General features: G+C 33.2%; 2 protein-coding genes across 2 annotated transcripts in view; one reads left to right on the top strand and one right to left on the bottom strand.

The window, feature by feature from the left end:
* LOC131945160 (serine/threonine-protein kinase SBK1-like) overlaps nucleotides 1–5305 on the top strand; it is a 10195-nt gene extending 4890 nt beyond the window's left edge. Inside the window, exons 2-3 of the mRNA XM_059306178.1 lie at nucleotides 1–5210; nucleotides 5241–5305. The exon at nucleotides 1–5210 is cut by the window's left edge and continues 1312 nt beyond it. Coding sequence (XP_059162161.1) covers nucleotides 1–359 — 359 coding nt within the window. The 3' untranslated portion in view covers nucleotides 360–5210; nucleotides 5241–5305. The remainder of the gene's footprint in view (nucleotides 5211–5240) is intronic.
* Nucleotides 5288–8682, bottom strand: LOC131945159 (mitotic spindle assembly checkpoint protein MAD2A-like; the record flags this gene model as incomplete). Its single annotated transcript, XM_059306176.1, has 4 exons — nucleotides 5288–6625; nucleotides 7332–7432; nucleotides 7822–7942; nucleotides 8532–8682. Coding segments are annotated over 4 exons (540 nt in total), but the record flags the coding sequence as incomplete, so codon positions are not given.
* Nucleotides 8683–9704: the final 1022 nt, after the last annotated feature.

Here is a 9704-nt window from a genome sequence, read left to right as displayed (position 1 = left end):
CCTGGGAAAACGCGGACATTGGCGACATCTATTTCAAGGAGTTCATTCTGTGGCAACGCCGGAAAACGACGAAAATCCCTTCACAGTGGCGAAAATTCTCGCCGCGACTGATGAAATTCTTCAGGAAAACGCTGGACATCAAACCCAACCGGCGGTGCTCGGTGAAAGAGATCTCAAAGTACATGAACGACGCCTGGCTTCTCCGTCCCACGGATATCAGCGAGGATGAGTCGGACTCGGGAACGGAAGCGGAGCAGGTGGACCACCTGTCTATCATGCTAAGAGACCATGGGATAGAGACCAGGGTGGATAAGCGGCTCAGAGACAGGCGGATATCCGAATGGCTCTTAACCCTGTGACTAGTTCTACGGCGGCCGTGGTGTATGCTGGGAAAATCCATTGAAATCGCCGTTTATTTAATGGCGGACGTACAAGAAAACTTCGTCTTCTACTCCGTGTTTATCTGCCTTGGATTTCTGTTAGGTCTCGCGGTATTTGACGCCAACCCGCTAAGCGGTCCCTGCTCAACGCTAAGCACTCTCGGACGCTACATGTCGGTGCTGACGAAGAATATCAGCGCCTACATCAACTAATTTAATTAACAAGATGTTGCTTCCATCTAGCCCATGTTACAATCCTTCTAGAAAGTTTACTACCCCCTCCCCCCAAGTGGTATGTCTTGCCATACGTGTTAAATTATCATGTTCTAGAGTCTATTTTTTAAACCCACATGTGTACAGAAACTGACATATCATATTGCTTTAAAATAATAACAACAACTGTGTTACTGATAGATATTTTTGTACTGTGTAAATAGCCTAGAGTATTACAATGCCATTGACATTATGTTGTTTTTAATTTAAAAATTGCATGTGTACTTTTACGAAAATCATCTTGAAAACGAGACTGGTGTGCGTATAATTGGAAGTTAAGTAATGTTTAAGCTGTTCAGCAGAAGCATGAGAATTCGTGAGATAGAGAATGTGCTAATTAGTGCACCTCTCAACAACACCAAACAACCCGTGCCTGCCTAAAAGTGCGCCCCTCAACACAATGGGTGGCCATTCTTTTTTTTATAAAGAGGGTGGGGGAGGGGGCAATCCATTACAACTACCGTCGTCGGAAAAGTTAAAAGTTAGAATAACAAAGACCCATATACATAGATTAATTTAATATTTGTTAACCTGCTAATACAATTAAAGATATATTTTTAAAACTACTAGTAACGGTTTTTAATTAAAGGGCTACCCCTCTTGGCCAACGCTGCCAACGCCCATACTTAAGAAACGTCCCCCAGCCTTCAGGTAGTGATTTAAAACATTCTCTATTCAATTTAGATATTTCAAAATATAAACATATTTTCAACATACTTGTGTTATTTATGTAGGCCTAGTAGTCTACGTGTTGCATTAAAAAAAACAACTGGCGTCCACAAAAGTCTAGAGCTCAACACTAGCCAACCTTTTTGAAAAAAAAAAGTCTGCAAGAGAAAATTCTAAATGTCAGCAAAATTGCGAAAGTACACGTAATCTAAAACAACGTGAGCTTCATCTTTAAAACCTTATCAGATGCACTTAAAACATAGCTACACTCAGACTACCCCTATCAAAGGTGTACCTCAAGATATAAACACAATCTAGTTTAAAACAAAACCTTTTCTGAAACGAATGCTATACAATTATTCCCACTTCAAGTTAACAACCTCATAACTTGACATTATTCAAGAATTACCCCAAGTGCAATATCAAGGCCTACAACTACAGCAAAAATTTCGAAACACACCATTTTCAGTTAGACAGCTTCAAAATCCATAAATTTATTTCCATTTTAGCTTTAAATCTGTCCAATGCGAATCTCCTTATTTAAAAGCGTGCATGTAACGCTGTTATGCCACATTTTATTCCATTATTTGATTATACATTAGCTGCTGTTAAAAATTCTGTTTAAAAGTTTTGTTGTATATTTTTCGTTCTGGAAACCATTTTTTTTTACGGTAATAATATTATCTTTTCCGGCAACACGCGTTAATTTCTATTATGTAAAAAATATCCTGGCTAGACGCCTAACGAACTCTGACCAATGATCTTGTGCTGACGATAGAATATTGAACTTAGCCTACACTGGCTTGATTATAGCTATTTTTAGATACCGTATTTGTCCATGTAAAGGATTTTAGTTTTTCTTGTTAGAGCTACAATAATGATTGTTTGGTTAACGTTTTATTATTCAAGTATGAATATTTAAAGTACCACAGAAATACGATTGGCCTATAAACGTTTATATTTGGAAAATCGGCAGAAGAAAATTCTGTGTTGTGTTATAAATAAAGCAATTATGCCTAATTATTATTAATTAGCAGAACAAGAAAACACCATTGTTGTATACTTTTAAAATGCATAGCACCAAACAAAGTTTCAAAAGCCTTGACTAACACGCATGTCTACCCAGTGGCGTCACTAGGTCGGGTGCGGCAACCCAGGGTGTCACCCCCTTCACTAAAGAGTACATATATGATTGTTGTATAATAAACAAAATTAAAGGCAATTTTGTGTCCCCTCCATCCCAGATGGTCACCCTTGCCTAATGATAACAATAACATTGATAATTTATTAAACTAACTTGAGAAAGCAGACCTTTTTTAAAGAAAGCTATATTTATTTTAGGTGCCCCCACCCCCTGCTTGTGATGTTACTATTACCAACATTTTCTAGGGTTTCCAAAAAAAACAACAAAAAACTAGTGGTACAATACCACACCCTATTTTCTAGTTAGCTGTGTTATTTTCTCAACCCAGTAGAGAATTTTAAGGACAATATTTAACAAAAAAGGGGGAGGGGTGGTTTATCATTATGCTAGAGATGGGAAGTAGAGTGGCATAAACCAATGTTATGAAATACTGCCTTTGATTTTCTTTCTTTCTTTATTGTTTTGCTATATTTCTGCCGGCATATATAACTTGGACAAATAGGTTGGCACACATGGCAAAGGACCAACCTAACTTAAAATAAAGGGGGATAAAGTTTGTTATAGCTTCTATTGAAGATGTAACAAGCTATTTCCTGTAAAATAATTTGACTCATACCTCAAAAAAATATCTGTAGCTGGCCCAAAAGTTATATTGTATTAAGCCAATACAATTTTCCCATAATGAAAGGTGTTCTATTACATACATAGGTCATGGTTCTTGGAAATGTTTTAGTTATATTTATATTGAGTCAGAGTGGGTGAAAATATCCAACTTTAGGTGAAATGACATTGCATGATCAATAAGGGTGTTTGTAGAGCCATATCAGGTTATATGTTCATATGTTGGTGCCTGTTGGTGATTGCGAGCCAGAAAAACAAAATATTTTAAGTTAAATATTAAATAAATTAAATATTTTACAATGTAAATTATTCATGCTCTTATGTCAATTACAAATACTGTTCACACTAAATTATTTACAACAGCATTATTAAATCGTCTCTCTCCCTATATTTATATGAATATGCATACATATATGTGTATGTCTCTATGTGTATATATATATATATATGCATACATACATATATTGCCTATCAATATATACATTAGCATATCATACAAATATGTAGGCCTATGAATGTATTTAATTAGTTTTAAAAAATGTACCTATACATAAATGTATAAATATTTCTACATACAGAGAGAAATGTGTGTAAACACCATTATGAATATAAACAGATGTATTACTACTTACCTAGACAATCTACTTACTTATCTGGTGCCGCACTATTCCATTCAGACAGCACCGGAGAGCCTGAGTTGTTCTGAAGGCTTATAAAAGAACACCGACTTCCATACTATATTTGAAATACAATCTCTGTTCCATTGTTGCTTAGCCTAACTGTTCATCTCAACAAAGCAATACAAGATTTGTATCTCAAAGTGTTTAACCTTCTGTGTTAAGTAATTACTCAAGGGATTCTGTGACTAAACTTGTGAGGTGTAGAGGGTGAAAGTGTTATGTGGATGTGTTTATGTGATGTTTGGCATGATCTATGTTAACACTATACATGTATGTGAAGCATCATGATGATGAATATCAACTGACAGTGTGATTTACGTAAATTTAAACCAACATGATTTTATTATATATAATGTGATAGAAATAGGTATGTCATTATCGTGCTTATTAAGCTTGACTTAAAGCATTGTCATATAGAATTCACATTAGAATCAACACAGGTTTGATATGCTAATGAAAAGTGCTGACATTTAATTAACTCAGAAAAATATTAATTTTTTTATTTTAAATTACTGTTTTAGAACCTCTGAATAAGGGCTAATGATTTTGTTTTGTCTGCCTAATTTTTAACAGAAATTAATAAGATGGACTATATAAACTATAGGCCTGAATTATAATATGTAGAATAAAAAGAGCTTCCTTTGTATGCCTTACTGTAAACAGTGATGAATAAAGTTGGACTATTATTATATGTGGAGAATAAAGGGAGATTCCTACGTATGTACGTACTCTGAAAAGTATGATCCACATAGATTTGTAGGTGATGGGTTGTTCAAAGAGTATGTCAAACTGTGCAATGCATTATTACTCTTTGCTTGACAATGTGTGATATCTAGACATGCAATAATGTAATATTTATATGGGCTTGTACAGTGTATAACTTTATGTGGGAGCAGAAATACTTCCTGTATTTAAAGGCCCAATGAAACTGAAAGTAATTTACATCTATAAATGTCAAATGTACTTTTATAACAATATTGAGAATTCAGACCAATACTTAACATTTTTAAAACCAGGCCTATATTAACAATTTTTTAAGTTTTAACAGAATTTTTATTATAAAATTTAATCAACTTAAACTAGTATTAAAGTGTACAAATAATATTCTCTAATTAATTAGGCATCATTATGTATGTACACTGTTACTTCAGGAGCAATATATTTATTCAACTTGTTATACATGCATGTTTGTTTTTGGTACCTTGGTATTACCCTGAGTATCTAGCATTAGTCCCATGGATTATATCTGTGTTAGTATTCTGGAGATTGTCCTATGGCGTTTACAAATAGAATTTATGTACAGACTGATTGTTTTCCATGAAGTTAAAAAAAATATCTTAAAAAAAAAAGCATTTGATTATTTGAATGTAACATGTACATATGCTGATCCAGTATGACTAGTTAATTTATTTAAGGTGAGTGTCTTCAAGTTCAGTATGGTATGTGGGCGTGTCTTCAAGTTCAGTATGGTAGGTGGGCGTGTCTTTAAGTACTGTGATGGCTGGCTTGTCAATAGTGAAATAAAACATGTGGACATCAATTTTCTTTTTGCATTTTTCTTGGCACTATATTTTCTAATAAAAAACATGGCATCATTGCACCAGATATATAGGCATACTGACAGCCTAAAAAAGTGAAAGACACGGTGGTGCGCATAATTAAAAATTTTCTTTTCAAAGACTTTTACTTGTTTGGTTGAAAATATAGAATGTACCACTAGTACCAGTGATCCCAAACAATACACGTGATCAACTAGCCAAAGGGCTTCTGTATTAGATAAGCTAACAATGTTATATTAACATATTATGTGACAAATGTTTTAAATGGCTGGAATTTGAAATATAACTATTAACATTTACAATGAACATAACTCTGATTTTAGTCAAAGACTGAAGCTTAGCATTAGTGGTGATCACTCCATAAAAATAAAATGAGAAAGAGCCTATTTATCAGTAAAACAAAGAAAGCAATAAACCCAATCAGGTTTACTTAAATATAATTTATAAAGGGAAACTACTAACTAAAAGTAACTAATTTTAAATTTGCAAAAAATACATTTGCTGTTAATGTAGTGTTTTGTAACATTTTTACCTAAAATAATACAACCATTATAGGAGATGAGATAATTTTTAATTTTATGTATATTAATCTTGTCCATTTATTATGTAGATGGTAAAATATGACAAGGGAATTTTTAGAATATAATTGCCTTAAATATAAATACAAAGACGCCCATACATCTTTTAACTTGTTACAATAATAGGTTTATTTACATAGCAGAATTTCACACAACAGAAAAATCAACTGTTGCTCTTCAAATATATTGCTAATTTAAACTCAGTAATTTCATTGTCACATTAACCAAACAATACTTAATGTCTGTTACATAGATTCTCTATTGAATAAATTAACACTGATCACAAGTAATTAAGTTTTCATAAATAAAGTGAAAAACCTACAGTAGAAAAATTAAACTTAAGTAATTTTGGGTTTTATAAAAACAGTGCTCGGCACACCAAAAAAGTAATTAAAAGGCTTTAAGAATTAAATGAGACCTACGCCTAAATTTTAATTTTCAACTAACAAAAGAGATAGTGAAGCTTAATTAATAAAGTAAATCCTGTACCAGAATGGTTACAGAAATTAGGAAAACAAATGTCCAATATCAGCATGGTTAACTACAAAAATAGACTAGCTGCATTTTTTGAATGCTACACCGGCATTGACTGTGTGTATAGAGGTGGAGAAGGACTTTAGCCTGACCTCCTCGGAGTTGTAGATGAGATGTGGTCCAGTTTCACTCCACTGGGCTGGGACCTCCAGGTCTTTGTCTGTGTACACCAGGATATCAAAGGAACCTGAAACCAACAAGTATCAAACATAAGCTCACATGTGACGGATTGTCCTATACTATTATAAACTTTCTAGGTAATCCAATAATGCTTTTCCTGATCTAACTTGCTATTTCCAGGCCTTCAATAAAAACACTTTGAAAACTATTGTCTTACACAGAACATTGACTAGGAATATACAACATAAACTGATTCTTCAGTCATTCTTGTCTATGGTCAAAATTATAACCAATGCTTCCTATAGTAACTTTGCTTGCAGACCAACTGTCTCCTCATATTACCGACTTCATCATTCTGCTCTCACCACGTCATATCACAACAAACAAATGAAAATAATCTCTAACCCTTTCTTACTGTCTTCTGTAATTATTATCAACCCCTAAAATGTTTGGTTATGTGTACATTAACAAATCTATACCATCTCACTACACATTAGCTCTTTCCTGATTAACTTACATGTGAATTATTTGCTTAGAAAATTGTAATATGTGGCTCAGGATTTTGACCTGATTAAAACTAACTGGCTCTACAAAAGTAGTGTACCACCTGAGTCAGATTTTAAATTTTAAGAGTTTTGTGATTGGCCAGACATGGTAAACACTAAACCATTAGTAGTACTAAAGTTGTAGCCACTAAGCATCATAGCCGTAAAAAAAAAAGGTTTTCATTTTAAACTATAACTAACCAACTATAACCATTTTAAGTAACTTACATGTAGATTCCAACAAAGGCAAAAAAGTTACAGACGCAGTTATCTGTCGAATCACAGCTCGGATGCCATCTTGAATTTCTTTGTGAGAGACCTCTCTTATACTGAAAATAAATAGAAAAGACCTTGTATAATGCAATAAATTTTTAAACTATTTAGCATTTTAAAAAGTGCTTTTAAAGACTTTGTGGCAAGAAATCAATAAAATATAACAATAAACCAGAAATAGAATTTACTTTAAACTATATTATAGCCAATAGTTCTTTTCAATTGTGAAGCACATAGTGCTAAAACAAGTACACCACAGAAAATATCACAGTCATGTCATTCAAAATCTTTCATAACCTGTTATTGCACTTACATGACATACATTCAAATCAAAACGTAAAGCAATATACTGAAACTTATATTGCTGCATCCAAATTTCCACTACAATTTCCAACAACCTAAACTATGTATTTTAATTAAGAAAAATATTTAAGAGATTAATTACGTGTTGTCTGTGACTGTTTTATCACACTGAATATCAAACTGCCATCTTTCAACAACTTCATTGTTGGAGATATCCTTGATGACAACCACTAACTTTGCTACGGTCATGTCTGTGAGCCAAGCTGAGGATAACACAGTTTTAAATAAAAGTAGATATTTTGTTGTCAGGTTAAAGAAACATATAATCTACAAGAGTACTCATCATCCTCATTCCTTTGTGGCCCCTGGGGAGCAAAGGGCTACAACTACACATTTCCAGAGGACACTTTTGGGCTGCTCCAAAAGTAGATGTTTTGTTGTCAGGTTAAAGAAACATATAATCTACAAGAATACTTATTATACTGAACTGATATATAGATGAAGAACCTTATAACTCATCTTATAGAGTACAATTGTAGGTGGGTGGTCTTCGGGAGAAAAGAACTATTATTTAGCACTGTCGTGTTTGGATAACCATGAGATATTTATCAACAAAGACTTGCTTTGCTTAGTTCAAGTCATGAGTTGCAGAGTATTAGCAACTTAAAAATCAGCAACTAAGTTATTGTGTCAGCCTGCCTAGCCTTTTTACTTTTATGATTCATCAACAGCTCTGGACCTGGTGTGGTAGGTAGGGTTTAGTATTGATAATTTTTAGAATTATTCTGCTATGTAATATAATACTAATCTATATATAAATTTGATATTGCTTCATCAACAAGGATCACTCACCTTTAACCTGTGCAAGGATCTGATCTAGAAAAGCCTGAAGCTCTTTATTACAAGTGACAAGCATGGTCAGCCCCCAGTGCTGCTTGTGAGTGAAAGTCTCAGGAGGGTACAGGCCTCGCTGATACAAAATACTGTTCAGGCCATAATCTAAGAAACAATTTCAAAACTATTTATGAAGCTGATACAAAATACTGTTCAGGCCATAATCTAAGAAACAATTTTAAAACTATTTATGAAGCTGATACAAAATACTGTTCAGGCCATAATCTAAGAAACAATTTTAAAACTATTTATGATGCAGATACAAAATACTGTTCAGGCCATAATCTAAGAAAGAATTTCAAAACTATTTATGAAGCACATTTTTTTGTTTGATCAAAATAGCTACTAACAAAAATATTAAAATACAACTCCAAATGGTGAAATTAACTTATCTGCATAAAAGAAATTAACTATACAAAAAATAATGTTAAAAATAATTTACAGTTTTAGGCCTATAGTTTTGTATAGCAGTGCACCTAGAAAGCATAGTGTGATTGATGTCTAACTTATAAGGTCCACTGATAAGATTCCATGTACATCCATTTCAAATTCAGAATCATTAAAATACACCAAAGTTGAGGCACAGACTGATTTAGAGACTGAAATTATTCAGTTAAAATAAATCTCTCCAACTCAGGATGTCAGAACAAACAAAAAATGTACAAATCTGGCAAGCTGACCAATAAAACTTCAGTTTCACAATAACCAGTTTTCTTCTTTAAATAGTTTCTTGTGTTCAACTGTCTCAACGTAATTGTTGTTTTTTTTAAATTTATTTAGGCTATAGGCTAAACTAATGAATCAATTTTAAAACTTTGTGTCAGTGTAAAAAATGCAAGACCTACATTACCTAGTTAAAAGTAGAATTTTCAACCTAAATTATTTTTTATTTGACTAGCATAATTCATTACTTAATTAAATTCCAAAGCCTAACAGTAATAAATGAGATTAAAATAATGATTGAGATTTTGTGAGACGTTTATATATACTGTAATGATCAGATTTTTTCTCCAGTAAGTAAAAATACATCATCATCCCTTAACCCTTATTGAGATCATTGAGCACCACAGTGGGCCTTAAAATTCTCTGCCACCCATCTCTGTCCTCTGCTGGTCTGGTAAGTTCTGGGAC

The sequence above is a fragment of the Physella acuta genome, unplaced genomic scaffold (assembly GCF_028476545.2).
Source record: "Physella acuta isolate Inbredline_101_S28 unplaced genomic scaffold, ASM2847654v3 ptg000528l, whole genome shotgun sequence".
Lineage (NCBI taxonomy): Eukaryota > Metazoa > Mollusca > Gastropoda > Physidae > Physella > Physella acuta.
This window is presented reverse-complemented; position numbering and strand designations above follow the sequence as displayed.